The following is a 16931-nucleotide window of genomic DNA, read 5'->3' on the forward strand; positions in this document are numbered from 1 at the left end:
CTATACCAAATTTCATCACAACAGAGTAGTGCTCCGTACCCACCCAAAGTTCCTGCCAAAGGTGGTGTCGGAGTTCCATCTTAACCAGTCAATTGTCTTGCCAACGTTCTTTCCCAGACCGCATACCCGCCCTGCTGAACGTCAGTTGCACACATTGGACTGCAAGCGAGCGTTGGGCCTTCTATTTGGAGCGGACACAGCCCCACAGACAGTCCGCCCAATTGTTTGTTTCTTTCGACCCCAATAGGAAAGGGGTCGCTGTCTGGAAATGCATCATATCCAATTGGCTAGCAGATTGCATTTCCTTCACTTATGCCCAGGCTGGGCTGGCTCTTGAGGGTCATGTCACGGCTCATAGTGTTAGAGCCATGGCAGCGTTGGTGGCCCACTTGAAGTCAGCCACTATTGAAGAGATTTGCAAAGCTGCGTCGTGGTCATCTGTCCACACATTCACATCTCATTACTGCCTACAGCAGGATACCCGACGCAACAGTCGGTTCGGGCAGTCGGTGCTGCAGAATCTGTTTGGGGCTTGAATCCAACTCCACCCTCCAGGACCCGAATTTATTCTGGTCAGGCTGAACTCTCAGTTAGTTGTTCTTCGTAGGTCAATTTCTGTTATGCCCTTCCCGTTGCAAGGTTCAATTGACCTGGGTTCTTGTTTTGAGTGAGCCTGAGAGCTAGGGATACCCCAGTCGTGAGAACAAGCAGCCTGCTTGTCCTCGAAGGAAAGCGAATGATACATACCTGTAGCAGGTGTTCTCCGAGGACAGCAGGCTGATTGTTCTCACCTACCCTCCCTCCTCCCCTTTGGAGTTGCGTTTTTCCTCATTCTTTTGCTTGTCATTCAACTGAGCGGGAACGGTCGCGCATGGGCGGGAAGACGGCTGCGCATGCGCGGTGGGCGTGCCCTGCGTGCGGGACCGTCCGCGAAGTTTTTGTTCCGGTTGGTGGGGGCTGCCGTGGACGTCAACCCAGTCGTGAGAACAATCAGCCTGCTGTCCTCGGAGAACACCTGCAACAGGTATGTATCATTCACTTTACCTGCTAATCTATTCCTAATTTTATGTAGTAAAATCCACCAATTTAAATAACCTGTCATATTTCCATACAAAAACAAATAGATCATCTTGCAAAGTTTAAAAATCCCTCTTGCCTCTACCAGAAGCCAGTACAGTGTAATATACAAAGCTGTTCATCTCTCATACTTACATTTAGATAAAATCAGTCTGGCTGCTACATTTTTCACAGTCTGTAATCTCTTCCTTTAAGCCTACATATAGCACATTTCAATAATCAATTTGTGATAAAATAAAGGATTGTAGTAACAATCTAAAATTATTACTAAAACAATGATGTACTTGCCTTAATTTTTTAAGTACACTAAAAACCTTTTAACTACTAACTGGCAATGTTTTTCCAATAACAAATGCTTATCAATCATGATCCCTAATACTTTCAATTCTGTTTCAACCTTCAAATGAGACGAATCGCAAACCAGAGTAATTTAAGTATTCAGTGAGATATATGAGTAGAAGGATCTTATGTACTCTAAAACTAATACATAATAAAAAATATAATGTGAAGGAGAGATTCTTGGAGCATTAACTCACCCAAATGGAGCAGTACCCAAAGAAATACCTGTTCCTAAGGGTGGACAAGTTTCTCGATCATTGAAAGTCTCCAAATTAAATCTGAGCAAAACCTGTGCTCCCAATCCAAACCGTGACAAAGGCATGCACTAAGGTGAGCGCCTTTGGCTTGCGCCTTAGGCAGCGCACCAATAGGCGCAGTGGTAATAAGCCCGTGGGTGTCTGATGTCAAATCAAGATGGGTGGAGCTTACTCCCTCACCCTCTTTGTAGCATGGAGGGAAGTTGGAAAGTATGTCGAGCAAGCGGTTTCCTCTTCACACCAACTCATGAGCTCTAGCTCTATTGGTTCCCTGCCTCTGAAAAACATTGGTTTGCATATTAATACCTTTTTAAGTATTTAAACATCTATATCAATATATACGATGAGTATATACAGTCTGCTCCCCTCTTGCATGTGCAAGGTGTATATCTATACATGGTAAGCACCTATTCTGCTTGTGTGTGTCTTGGGGTGCTATAGGACAGGAGCAAAGTGCACTGGCTGATCTGGGTGTGAGGGGATAGTGTATCTTGATGAGGAAATTCCAGGGGATGCTGTTAAGCAGTGCTAACATCATTATTGACAGCTTAACCTGTATACTGTTGACCTGGCTACGCAATGAATAGTTTGAGAGGAGAGGTTTTATTGCACCATATCCTTCTGCACTGACTTTGTTTTCCTTGTTTCAGACCTCTTCTCCAGAGTATGTGGGCACCAACCTCTACTCCCCAGATTCTTCTGTCAACTCTGGTCCTATCATCTCCGATGTCACAGAATTCACCCAGTCTAGTCCTTCGGTCTCGCCCAGTCGCAGTTTAGATGAGAGGTATACCACATCATTTGAGACTTTGGGTATTTCTGCCATTAGTACAAGTGATCTATCAAGAAAGTAACAGCTGGTCAGTGTTTTCAGGCACTGCCAGTAATATATAGAGTTAATAGAATGAAACCTTCAATATTTGATAAACCCTGTTGTGTCTGGAGCCTGAAACTCAAATGATATAGCCTGTGCTCCAGACTGAGAGCTGAATTAATGGAACAGAAATTCGTCAAAGATTGTAACGCCAATATCTGGGCTTATGTGGGTCAGTGTTAATATTGTGATTTTAGGACTGAGACATTGACTTATCTGTTTATTTCAGAACTAGTCCCATGATCCGTATAAAAGAGGAGCCCCCCAGCCCATCCTGCAGTCCAGAAACTGAGGAGGTGAGTCCAGTGGACCCTTCCTGTGTGGACACCCCATTATCTCCCTCCACCTTCATTGACTCTATCTTGCAGCAAAGTGATCCCAACACTACCACAGCTGCCAGCATCGGTTCCAGTGAAGGTATCAAACAGCCCCAAGAAAAGTGCCTCAGTGTCGCCTGCCTTGACAAGTAAGCATTGTCCAGAGGTGCAATTCCTTTTGTGTGCATCACCAAACACATTGTACCAGAGGTGTGGTTTTTCTATCAATAAGGATTTGATTCTTTTGACTCTCTTGGATGATGTGCACCTTAATTTGGTGTTGTCTTGCTGCTGGTGCATAACTATTTCTGCGGAGAGTTTGTCCTTTTTACACTGTACCTGATGGTTGGGAAAAGACTGATTAATGTTTTTCTCAACATGCGGAATAATCAGTCACGCAGGTGGGTGACGACATCCGGCGGCGCCAATATGGAGCAATTCTCACTTAGCTTTAGCAAAGCATGAGTTCCCATGGAGCCACTGTCACGTAATGCCTGAGCAGTACCTCTAGGACCCACCTGGGTTGGCCACTGGGAGGGTCCTACCCAGCACTGTCCAGGCCCGCCTGCGCACATGCGCCTATACTGGCATACCCCGCCATCAACCTGCTGGGTTTTGCTTGCCTCTGGGCAAGTCTCCCACCCACAAGTTATTTCCCTGGTGATTTCTAGGGACAATGGGGCCATAATTCTAGGGGTCCCACAGTTCCCCAGAAAATCACTAACTGACAGACAACACAAACTGCCAGGATTATTAGTTCAGGTGAACAGAGCTAGTAGGTTTATTATCAAAAACGTAGAACTGTGAAGGGTAAAAGTGGTTAAGTGGTAAGCAGCAAACAGTAACAGTTAAAATAGCAAGGACTTAGTATTAAAGCTAACTAAACACTTCTTTACTACCTAAGTAGTACCTAGGGAGGTCAGGAAAAATCTTGCAAGATTCGAACAGGGCCTCAGTGCAGAGGTCTATTCCCTCCACACTCCCAACTGAGACTGGGGAGTTCTAGCATATTCTGGGCTAGGTTTTTGGCTTCAGGGCAAATCAGGACACAGAACATTAGCAGTAAGGGTGTTTGGCCAGTTGCACTGCAGGTTACTTTTCTCCTCAGGGGTTTTCCTGTTTGAAGAAGAGAAGCTATAAAGAAAATAGATTTCTGCTACAGCCAGTGGTGTGCTGGAGGCGGCTCGCAAGAGCCGGTTGTTAAATTTTTAAAGATCTTGCGAGCTGGTTGTTCTGCACGGCGAGCCGGCTCCAGTAAACGAGGCAAGCATGGCAGGAGGGTGCCACAAGCCATGCTTACCTCACCTCCCACAGCCCATGTTTGCCTGCGCCCACCCTGTGCCATCCTGTGGTGGGGGGGGGGGGGGGGGGGTTAAATCTTTTTTATTACCTCCGTCGACACGGCCGTGTCATTGAAAGCCCTGCCTGTTTCTAGCCTTCCCTTCATGAGTTCATTCCCTCAGAGTTGCGCCTTCTGACATCATTTCCTCTTTCCGCACGGGTGGGACTCTGAGGGAACGAACTCACGAAAGGAAGGCTAGAGACGGGCAGGGCTTTCAATGATGCGGCTGCTTCGACGGAGGTAATAAAAGAGATTTAAACCCCGCAGGGCGGCACAGTGGCAGGAAGAAAAAGGGGGATGTTGGGGGGAGAAGAGGGCGGGCAGGTGGATATGAATGGGAGGGCAGGATGGGGGTGAAGGAGAATCGCTGGACATGGACGGGAGCGGGAGAGGAGGGCAGGGGAGAGAGGAGAATCGCTGGGTATGGATGGATGGAGGGGGCAGGGAGAGAAAAGAGAATTGCTGGATATGGATGGACGGAGGGGGGCAGGGGAGAGAGAAGAGAATTGCTGGGATGGATGGATGGAGGGGAGCAAGGAGAGAAGAGAATTGCTGGAGATGGATGGATGGAGGGGCAGGGGAGAGAAGAGAATTGCTGGGGATGGATGGATGGAGGGGGGCAGGGGAGAGAAGAGAATTGCTGGGTATGGATGGAGGGCAGAGGAGAGGAGATTGCTGGACATGGATGGAGGGGATGGAAGGGAAGACAGGAAGGAGATGCACATGACTGGAGGGGAAGGGAGAGAAGAAATGCTGGACATGGAGGGAAGGGAAGTGAGATGAATATGAATGGAGGGGAGAGAGGAGAAATACTGGATATGGATGGAGGGGGGTGGGGAAAATGCTGGACATGGATGGAGGAGAGGGAAGGGAGAGAGAAGAAATGCTGGACATGGAGGGGGAAGGAAGAGAGGAGAATAACTGCACAGGGATGGAGAAAATAGGCAGAAGCTGGATCCACTGGACAGTCAAGTCTGCGGAGGACCCAGCTTTTACTTATGGATGTAGGGCAAGAAATGAAGAAGAAAGGAGGAAAGTAAAGAAATAAATGGAAAGGAAGCCCTGGAAACAGAGTTAAGAGGACAGAAAGCAGCAGAATCAGATACTGGGCCAACATGATCAGAAAAACAAAGTCACCAGACAACAAAGGTAGAAAAAAATCATTTTATTTTCATTATAGTGTTTGGAATATGTCTACTTTGAGAATCAGGTGCTCAGCGTTAAAAGTTTATATTTATTTACTTATGGCATTTTATCCCACATTAAATATGAATTAGATTGGAACCTGGGATCTTTTTTTTTCCCCTGGAGAGAGTAGTGCATTGCCCCCCCCCCCCCCCCCTCCCCAGGCTCTCTCCCTGGCTATTGCCAACTCTGCAATTTTGAGGGGGATGCAGAGGTGGGCTGGGGAGAGAGCCTGTTAAACATTTACCAGCACACCACTGTCTACAGCTATCATGCAGAGGACAGGCACCACCTGCTGGCCAATTAAGGGAAATACACTCAAGGAGGAAAAGTGTTAGTAAGGCAACAATACACATCACAAAGCATGAAAGTCCCCAGTTTCGCCATAGCCAGCACTGCATGGATCCTCCTTATTCCATCAAAAAGCCCCAAAGTATGACACTTTCAGTGAGTCTCCGTGATTAATGTTCCTACATTTAACTCCTCTCAAATAATTGCTTACCTATTTGTTTCTGCATTCACTTAGACTTCTCTAACTCCAAAATGCATTCAGTCTGCAGCTCATCATATAATCTCTTCTCTATCTACGCTCTTCCTCTTGAGCTCCATTCCTCTGGCAAGGCAGCTGTTATCTGTGCCTTTTTCAGTTGCTAACTGAAGACAGCCTTGCTGTGCCATTTGCATGGAATAGGCATTATGAGTTGGTGTCTCATTCTCCTCCTCTGGTGATATTCAAAGCCAGACTAAAAAACTCACCTATTTGTAATTGTTGCAGTCGGACGCATTAGATGTGCAAGACCTAGCAACTGCAACAATTGGAAGCCACCTATTTGTGGTTGCTTTTACATCTTGATTGCTTCTCTATAACTTAGTCCCCTGATTTTTGTTTCTCGTGTATGTTTGTGTAAAAAAAAAAAAACCCCACCCTCCCACACGCACACATCACACACACAACCCTGGGTAAGAGGCAATGTTCTGTTGTGGATTGGGAACTGGTTAAAAAAAAAACCCAGAAAACGGGTGAGGTATAATGGTGCCACAGGGATCTGTACTGAGACTGATGCTTTTAAACATTTTTCTATATGATCTAGAAGTGGGAATGATGAGTGAGGTGAACAGATTTGCAGAAGACACAAAACTGTTCAAAGTTGTAAAATTTCCTGCAGAATCTGAAAAATTGCAGGAGGACCTTATGAGACTGGAAGAGTATGCTCCAGTTGACAGATGAAATTTAATGTGGGCAAGTGCAAGATAAAGCACACTGAGAAGAATAACTCGGATTTATAGATAAATGATGCTAGGTTCCATGTTAGGAGTCACCACCTAGGAAAAATATCTAGATGTCATCATGGACAATGTTAATCTTTTGTTCATTGTGCAGTTGCCAAAGAAGGAAACAGAATTTTTGGAGTACTTAGGAAAGTAGTTAAAAAAAAAAGACAAACATTATAATGCCTCTGTATTGCTCCATGGTGTGACATTGCCTTGAGTGTTCTGTGCAACTGTGGTTACTGCATCTCAGAAAAAAATAGAATTGGAAATGGAAGGGCTACCAAAATAATTAAGGAGATAAAAGAACTCTCATATGAGGAAAGGCTAAGATGTTAGGGCTCTTCAGCTTGGAAAAGAGCGAGCTGAGAAGGGATATAAGTACATAAGTAATGCCACACTGGGAAAAGACCAAGGGTCCATCGAGCCCAGCATCCTGTCCATGACAGCGGCCAATCCAGGCCAAGGGCACCTGGCAAGCTTCCCAAACGTACAAACATTCTATACATGTTATTCCTAGAATTGTGGATTTTTCCCAAGTCCATTTAGTAGTGGTTTATGGACTTGTCCTTTAGGAAACCGTCTAACCCTTTTTTAAACTCTGCCAAGCTAACTGCCTTCACGTTCTCTGGCAATGAATTCCAGAGTTTAATTACCTGTTGGGTGAAGAAAAATTTTCTCAGATTTGTTTTAAATTTACTACACTGTAGTTTCATCGCATGCCCCCTAGTCCTAGTATTTTTGGAAAGCGTGAACAGAAGCTTCACATCCATCCGTTCCACTCCACTCATTATTTCATATACCTCTATCATGTCTCCCCTCAGCCGTCTCTTCTCCAAGCTGAAAAGCCCTAGCCTCCTTAGTCTTTCTTCATAGGGAAGTTGTCCCATCCCCGCTATCATTTTAGTCGCCCTTCGCTGCACCTTTTCCAATTCCACTATATCTTTCTTGAAATGCGGCGACCAGAATTGAACACAATACTCAAGGTGCGGTCGTACCATGGAGCGATATAACAGCATTATAACATCCTCACACCTGTTTTCCATACCTTTCCTAATAATACCCAACATTCTATTCGCTTTCCGAGCCGCAGCAGCACACTGAGCAGAAGGTTTCAGTGTATTATCGACAACGACACCCAGATCCCTTTCTTGGTCCGTAACTCCTAACGTGGAACCTTGCATGACGTAGCTATAATTTGGGTTCTTTTTTCCCACATGCATCACCTTGCACTTGCTCACATTAAACGTCATCTGCCATCTAGCCGCACAATCTCCCAGTGTCGTAAGGTCCTTCTGTAATTTTTCACAATCCTGTCGCAAGTTCACGACTTTGAATAACTTTGTGTCATCAGCAAATTTAATTACCTCGCTAGTTACTCCCATCTCTAAATCATTTATAAATATATTAAAAAGCAGCGGTCCTAGCACAGACCCCTGAGGAACCCCACTAACTACCCTTCTCCATTGTGAATACTGTCCATTTAACCCCACTCTCTGTTTCCTATCCTTCAACCAGTTTTTAATCCACAATAGGACATTTCCTCCTATCCCATGACCCTCCAATTTCCTCTGTAGCCTTTCATGAGGTACCTTATCAAACGCCTTTTGAAAATCCAGATATGATAGAGGTCTAGAAAATCACGAGTGGAGTGGAACAGGAATTGTTTTTCAAAAAGTACAAAGTCTAGAGGACATACCATAAAGTTACACGGTAATGCTTATTTCTATTATGTCACCAAAGGATCAGTCCTGACTAATGGGTTGTACTCATCCGCTAGCAAGTGGAGATAGAGAACGAGTTGTGCCGTACAAGCACCTTGTGCATTAGAACTCTGCCAGTATTCTCTTTCTCCAGTTGGTGGATACACGTTCCCTGTGTAGCGTTGTTTTGTTTTTGTTTTCTTTTTTGGTTTTAATAAACTTTATTAAGACAAATATAACTTGTAAATAACAGCATGTATCATATCATCCATAATACAATCATTGAAAGAAAATCTAAACAAACACTGATGTACAGCTTGTCGCTCCTAACCCCCCCCCCCCCCCCCCCCCCCCCGCAAAAAAAACCAAAAAAAAAAACAGTTATCACAGAGTAGGGTTATTATGCAATTAATCAGTGAAGGATCATGGCTAGCAGACCATTGCACATATGGGTCCCAAATTCGATGGTATTTCAAAACCGAACCAGTTCGCAACACAGTTAATTTAGACATCAGATGGATATAGTCTAACTTGTGCAAGACCGCCCGGAGGCCAGGAAGAGTCAGCTGGCCACCAAAATTTGTCCAACCAAACGATGAATCTGCTCCTTTACCCCTGTTGGCTTAAAGTGTAAAAGACAATAGTCCATTTGCATAGGATAAGTAGCTTTAGTAACACTATAACAAACTGCAAGATCATAGTCCAAAATTCTTGTGCTTGAGGACACGACCACCAAATATGAAACATATCCCCAATCTGGCCACATTGGCGCCAGTACTTAGCTGACCCCAAATGAAACATTTTAGCCAGGCGTTGGGGCGTGTAATACCAACAGTAAAGGATTTTATAACCTGGCTGATCCCTTGCACCCGATACCTTCGCTCCTGTGCTCGATCGGCTGAATGCCTCTGGAGGAAGTCTCACACCCATACTGATTTCATTCACTACAAATTCATGCTATCCTCCTTCCAGTCCTCCCTATTCCTCGCCAAACAGGACTGTTACACCCAATTGATTTATTCCCTCAGCTCTAACCCTCGTCGTCTCTTCGCCACCCTTAACTCCCTCCTCAAAGTGCCCTCCGCTCCCACCTCCCCTAACTCTTTCCTCAATCACTGGCTGACTACTTCCGCGACAAGGTGCAGAAGATCAACCTCGAATTCACCACCAAACCATCTCCTCCTCTTCACCCTATAGCCCACTCCCTCAACCAACCAACTCATGCTTCCGTCTCCTCTTTTCCTGATATCACCGAAGAGGAAATCGCCCATCTTCTTTCCTCCTCGAAATGCACCACCTGTTCCTCGGACCCCATCCCCACCAACTTAACACCATCTCTCCTACTGTCCCCCCCCCCCCCCCCCCCCATCTGTCATATCCTCAACCTCTCTCTCTCTACTTCAACTGTCCCTGACACCTTCAAGCATGCTGTAGTCACACCTCTGCTCAAAAAACCATCACTTGACCCCCTACCTGTCCCTCCAACTACTGCCCCATTTCTCTCCTACCCTTCCTCGACAAGATACTTGAACGTGCCGTTCACAGCTGTTGCCTTGATTTTCTCTCCTCTCATGCCATCCTCGATCTGCTTCAATCCGGCTTTCGCCCCCTACACTCGACAGAAACGGCACTATCTAAAGTCTGCAATGACCTGTTCCTTGCCAAATCCAAAGGTCACTACTCCATCCTCATCCTCCTCGACCTATCTGCCGCTTTTGACACTGTCAATCACAGTTTACTTCTTGCCACACTGTCCTCATTTGGGTTCCAGGGCTCTGTCCTCTCCTGGTTCTCCTCTTATCTCTCCTATCGTACCTTCAGAGTACACTCTCATGGATCTTCCTCCACCCCCATCCCGCTCTCTGTTGGAGTTCCTCAAGGATCTATCCTTGGACCCCTTCTTTTTTCAATCTACACCTCTTCTCTGGGATCGCTGATCTCATCTCATGGTTTCTAGTATCATCTTTATGCTGATGACACCCAGCTTTACTTCTTCACATCAGACATCACTATGGAAACCCAGGCCAAAGTATCGGCCTGCTTGTCCAACATTGCTGCCTGGATGTCCAACCGCCACCTGAAGCTGAACATGGCCAAGACCGAGCTTATCGTCTTCCCACCCAAACCCACTTCTCCTCTCCCTCCACTCTCTATCTCAGTTGACAACACCCCGTCTCATCTGCCCGCAACCTTGGAGTCATCTTCGACTCCTCCCTCTCCTTCTCTGCGCATATCCAGCAGATAGGCAAGACTTGTCGCTTCTTCCTCTACAACATTAGCAAAATTCACCCTTTCCTCTCTGAGCACACCACCCGAATTATCATCCACTCTCTCATTACCTCTCGCCTTGACTACTGCAACCTACTCCTCACTGGCCTCCCACTTTGCCACCTATCCCCCCTTCAGTCCATTCAGAACTCTGCTGCACGTCTTACCTTCCGCCTGGACCGATATACTCACATCACCCCTCTCCTCAAATCACTTCACTGGCTTCCAATCAGGTACCGCATACAGTTCAAGCTTCTCCTTCTAACCTACAAATGCACTCGATCCGCAGCCCCTCCTTACCTCTCTACCCTCATCTCCCCTTACGTTCCTACCCGTAACCTCCGCTCTCAAGACAAATCCCTCCTTTCAGTACCCTTCTCCACCACCGCCAACTCCAGGCTCTGCCCTTTCTGCCTCGCCTCACCCCATGCTTGGAATAAACTCCCTGAGCCCATACGCCAGGCCCCCTCCCTGCCCATCTTCAAATCCTTGCTCAAAGCCCATTTCTTCAATGTCGCCTTTGGCATCTAACCACTATTCAAGAAATCTAGACTGCCCAACTTGTCATGTCGCCCTTTAGATTGTAAGCTCCTTTGAGCAGGGACTGTCCTATTTGTTAAAATGTACAGCGCTGCGTAACCCTAGTAGCACTATAGAAATGTCAAGTAGTAGTAGTAGCAGCCTTGGCAAGAGATATCGATGGATTTTATCATTGACCTGCCAGCTTCCCATGGGAACACGGTCATCTGGGTGGTGATCGACCGGTTCTCTCGGATGGCTCATTTTGTACCCATGAAAGCGCTACCCACGGCTTCCATCCTTGCCACCAGTTTCATCTGCCACATCTTTTGCCTGCATGGATTACCCCAGTGGACTGTTAGCGACAGGGGTTCCCAGTTCACATCCCGGTTTTGGAGAGCACTTTGCACTGCTTTTGGTATCACAACGCTATTCTCATCAGCATATCATCCACAAACTAACAGGATGGCAGAAAGGGTGAACCAGACCCTCAAGAATTTTCTGCGAGCCTACATTTACCATCGCCAAGATGACTGGGCTACTGTACTGCCCTGGGCCGAATTCGCCTATAATAACAGTGTTCATTCCGCCTCTCAGACCTCTCCATTTTGTGTTGTATTTGGATGTAATCCACGTTTGCCTTCACCTGTTCCTGTCACTCAAGTGGTTCCACAACTTCAACCAACTCTTGCTACTTTCCGGGACACGTGGAGAGATGTTCAGGAGCATCTTCAGCAAGCCGCAGTTCGGGCGAAACGGTCTTTTGACCAGAGGAGACGAGCGGCTTCTATTTTCCAGCCAGGGCAGAAGGTATGGCTTAGCACTAGACATCAGAGGCTTCGGTTGCCATCCTTCAAATTTGCTCCCAGATTCATTGGGCCATTCTCGGTTTTGTCCCGAGTAGGGTCCATCAATTATCGACTCCGGTTACCCCGAAACCTTAAGATACATAATGCTTTTCATGTGTCTCTCTTAAAACCCTTCCTCTCCTCCAGATGGCACCTGGACCGTAGTAAGGAGGCGATTCCTGAAGCAGAGCCCGATCCTGAGTACGAGGTAGAGGAGATACTGGACTCTAAACGTTGGGGGAGACAGCTTTTGTATCTACTCTCCTGGAAGCACTTCGGGCCAGAAGACAACTCTTGGGAACCGACTAAGAATGTCCATGCTCCTAAGCTGGTGAGAGAATTCCATACCCGATATTCTGCTAAACCTGGATTGAGCTGGTGAGGAGAGGGTCTTCCGGAGGGGGTGCTGTTACACTCCTACCTTGCTACTCCTGGTGGCGGCCATCTTGAGAGGTTCATCTGAGGGGCAGCCATCTTGAGAGGTTCATCTGTATCTGTTCCTGAGAGGCAGCCATCTTGAGAAGCTTATCCTTATGGGCGTGCCCAATGAGAGTCCTCGCCTGGCAGCTGTGGCAGGGATCCTCTGATGGGAGGCCTATTTAAGAGCAGAACACTGTCAGCATTTTGCTTCGGCTTCAACTTCGGTGGAGTTCGTGGTGTTTTCTGTTTTCCTGTGTCTGGTGTATTGGAGTATTGCCTGAATCCTGACCATCTCTGTGTTTGCTGCCTGCGTGGACCTCTGCCTGACTTCCGACCATGCTCTTGGCATGCCCCTTCTCTTGGCTGGTGTCTCGAAGTCCTGTTGACCCTGGGGCCTGGGGCTCAACCCCTGGAGGAAGGGGTCGCTCCAGGTGAAGTCTCGGAATTGTTCGGCCGCCTTGCGGAGCTCAGGTCCACGTTGTCTCATCTGTGTTTCGCTGGGCATAGGAGCTCACAAGCACAACACTAAGTCATGATAGATAGCCACGCTATATGAGTCCCATTTAAAGTCATGGGCTTGTCGTTCAGCTTTAAGCACTTGCTCCTTAAGCTTGAAATCCTGAAAACAAGCAATTATGTCCTTAGATAAGTTATTTTGCGCGGGACCAAAAGCTGCTGATCTCCAGTCTCTGAAGCATACCAGGAGTTGGTACCTTTGATGTACCAAGCCAGAGTGAGCTTAAACTGGTGGCTGCATCCTCCGAACATTCAAGCAGGGCTTCCATTGCGCTCTCTGAATTGGTGTGTCCTCAGTTCAGATGGGGGGGGGGGGGGGCTCATTGTCTTCAACAGACTGCACAAGGTCAATGGTCGGATGCGGAAGCGTCTTGGGTCTATAAACAGAGCAGTCAGAAAGGCTCTTTTAGCCTTTGCCCCTCATCTGAGAGGGAAGCTAGTTCGAGTTTTCGCAGACAACAGGAAAGGAATAACCAAGAGCATTTCTCTGGCCAGAGAAGCTCTCCTTCTCTTTCAGTGGATAGAGAAGAATATTCCTTTAATTTCAGCATCCCATATAGTGGTAATCCTGATTACTCAGATGGACTACCTCAGCAGGGTCTCTCTGGATCTAAGGAAGTGGCAACTGTTGAAGACAACTTTCCACCTATTAATGTCTTACTGGGGTGTTCCAATTCTGTCTCTCATGGCATCCAAACAATGCTCAAGTATGCATCTTCAGTTGTCAAAAGAAGACAAGCTCTAGTACAGCCTTGGCCGTCAAACGGGATTCTCTATGTATTTTCCCCATGGCCTATGATAGGCAGAGTGCTACATCACTACTACTACTACTACTATAAATCATTTCTATAGTGCTACCAGTCATATGCAGCGCTTCACAATTGATCACATTTCTCTTCATCAGGGCCTGATAATTCTAGTAGCACTGGACTGGCCCGGACATCCTTGGTATGCAGACCTAGTGTGCATTCAATTCGCATCTCCTCTGTGTCTTCCTCGGCAAAGAGGACTGTTGTATCAAGGTCCCATTCTCATGGAGGATCCCTCTCCCTTTGGTCTTACGGCCTGACTATTGAGAGGGTGAGACTAAGGAAGAAAGGATACTCTGAAGAAGTCATTAACACTTCAGGCTCGCAAGCGGTCTACTCCTGCTGCTTACACTATAGTATGGAGAACTTTTGAAAGTTGGTCTAAAGATAGGGGCATTTACCCTTTGTGAGCTTCTTTACCTCACATTTTAGCGTTCCTTCTTCAAAAAAGTAATAGCTGTTAATTCCCTTAAAGTTCAAGTTGCAGCTTTAGCTTGTTATAGAGGCCATATACAGAAAATTAGTATTGGTGTACATCCAGATATAGTCTGTTTTCTGAAGGGAGTCAATCATTTACAACGTCCTCTTTGGAAAGTCTGTCCAGAATGGAATCTTGCTCTTGTTCTTAAGGCTGTTTAGAAAGCCCCATTTGAACCTCCTAAGAAAGCTATGATCAAAGGTCTGACATTAAAATCAGTTTTTTCTGGTTGCTATCTCTTCTGCAAGGTGGGTTTCTGAACATCAAACCTTCTCTTGCATGGATTCCTTTCTCCGTTTTTCGGAGGCCAGGGTTTCTGTTCACACAAGTCCTTGTTTCTTGCCGAAAGTTGTTTTGTCCTTTTATTTAAACCAGTTTTCCTGCCTTCCTTTTCCAGGGATGATTGTATTGTAGATTACTCTTCTCTATGTCTTTTGGTCGTTAAGAGAGTACTCGTGTGTTATCTTGTATCTATCAATGATTTTAGATGCTCTGATCATCTTTTTTTGTTCTCTTTTCATGCCCACATAAAGATATGTCTGCATCAAGAGCTACAGTAGCCAGATGATTGAAAAAGCTCATCTTAAAGCTCATTCTACAAGAACTTTGGCAGAATCTCATGCTATGTCATGGAGGAAATTTGTAGATCCACTGTGTGGTCTTCTCTCATTCCTTTGTCAAGCATTATCGCTTAGATGTGGTAGCCAGATTAGATGCCTCTTTTGGAGCTAAAGTCCTTGCTGCAGGTGTATCACATTCCCTCCATAATGAGGATTACTTTTCTGCATCCCATTAGTAAGGACTGATCCTTTGATATAATGGAAGGAAAAATTAGTTCTTACCTGATAATTTTCTTTCTTAGTCCCAAAAGATCAGTCCAGAACCCATCCTTATTCTCTCTTGCGCATAATTGTTTGTATATAGTTATATTGTTCCTTGTTTCTGGGGCATGTTTTTTTATGTTCTTTAGATTATTTAGAGGCTGGTTTTTATTTATTTATTTATTTTAATATGAGTCACTTTTTCTACTGCTTAGCTATCAAAAAATACTGGCTGAGTTCTAATTCACAGGTGTTTGTATGGTACAGCTCGTTAGTGTTTTATATCTTCACCTGCTGGCGGATGGGCACAACCCATTAGTCTGGACTGATCCTTTGGAACTAAAGGAAAGAAAATTATTAGGTAAGAACTAATTTTTCCAGATATAGATGTTTTCCACTCATTGCATAGTTATGCTCTGGAACTCTTTGCAGAGGATGTGGTAAAAGCAGTTTGAAAACAGTTTGGATTAATTTCTGAAAGTGAAATCCATAAATTAAGATGGACCTGGGGAAAGTTGGTGCTTATCCGTGGAAGGTGAGTAGCATGGAATTGTGCTGCTTTTTGGAATTCTGCCAGATATTCATGACCTTGCTTGGCTACTGTTGGAAGCAGGATACTGGGCTAGATGGCATTCTTACGTTCTTACGTAAACTATGTGGAACAGGGTCTGTATGTGCTGCTGTACAGCATTGCAAATGCTTAGAAGCATTTTAGAAGTGATCAGTAGTAGTAGTGCAGATATAGCCTGATAGTTCTGTGTATTGCATCGACCAATAAAAGTTTGAAACAAGCTTTTGTCCCCCACCTACTTTTTTTGTTGAATTTGTGCACATAAGGGTAATTTCATAATACAGAAACAGAGAGAATGACAATAGAGACTGTATGGCCTATCCAGACTTCCCATTTATGCCAGCTACTAAACTCTACTGTCCTTTCTTATCCTTAGAGATTCTCTGTGCTTGTCCCATGCTTTCTTGAATTTAAATAGTCTTTGTCTCCACCACCTTTACTGGGAGGCTATTAAACATATCTGCCACCCTTTCCGTAGAGTAGTATTTTCTTAGAAATTTTCGTTGCTTGTCAGTTGACTTTTTAGAATTTCTCCAATAAAAAACTTAAATATGAATAAGTATTTCCTTAGATTACTCCTGAGTCTATCCCTTTCACTTTCATCCTATGCTAAATTATCAGATCACATAACATCATTGGTGAAAGAGCAACACTGGTTACCAGTGTGAGCCAGAATTTAAATTTGAGATCTTGATTCTTGCTCATAGAGTTGTATATTCTGGGATTCCAGTTTATTTACATTCATTATTACTGATTTACCAACCTATTTGTAACTTGTGATCATCACAGGCAAATTTTTTAAAATGTCTTATTGCACAAGACAATATGGCTAGACAGTTCACGTCATGCAACATTTAGCTGTGTTGCAACTTACTACTACTACTACTTACCATTTCTATAGCTCTACTAGACGTACGCAGCGCTGTACACTTGAACATGAAGAGATAGTCCCTGCTCGACAGAGCTTACAATCTTATTAGGACAGACAAACAGGACAAACAAGAGATAAGGGAATATTAAGGTGAGGATGATAAAATAAGGGTTCTGAACAAGTGAATAAGGGTTAGGAGTTAAAAGCAGCATCAAAAAGGTGGGCTTTTAGCTTAGATTTGAAGACGGCCAGAGATGGAGCTTGATGTACTGGCTCAGGAATCTATTCCAGGCATATGGTGCAGCAAGATAAAAGGAACGGAGTCTGGAGTTAGCGGTGGAGGAGAAGAAGGGTGCAGATAACAGAGATTTACCCAGTGAACGGAGTTCCTGGGGAGGAATGTAGGGAGCGATGAGAGTGGAGAGGCACTGAGGAGCTACAGAGTGA

General features: G+C 45.3%; 1 protein-coding gene across 1 annotated transcript in view; it reads left to right on the forward strand.

Annotated features, from left to right (window-relative positions):
• HSF1 (heat shock transcription factor 1) overlaps positions 1–16931 on the forward strand; it is a 379429-nt gene that overhangs the window by 255852 nt on the left and 106646 nt on the right. Inside the window, exons 9-10 of the mRNA XM_030220795.1 lie at positions 2339–2460; positions 2777–3013. Of these exons, the coding sequence (XP_030076655.1) occupies positions 2339–2460; positions 2777–3013 (359 nt within the window). The remainder of the gene's footprint in view (positions 1–2338; positions 2461–2776; positions 3014–16931) is intronic.

This window comes from Microcaecilia unicolor, chromosome 1 (genome assembly GCF_901765095.1).
Source record: "Microcaecilia unicolor chromosome 1, aMicUni1.1, whole genome shotgun sequence".
In the NCBI taxonomy this organism is placed as follows: Eukaryota; Metazoa; Chordata; class Amphibia; order Gymnophiona; family Siphonopidae; genus Microcaecilia; species Microcaecilia unicolor.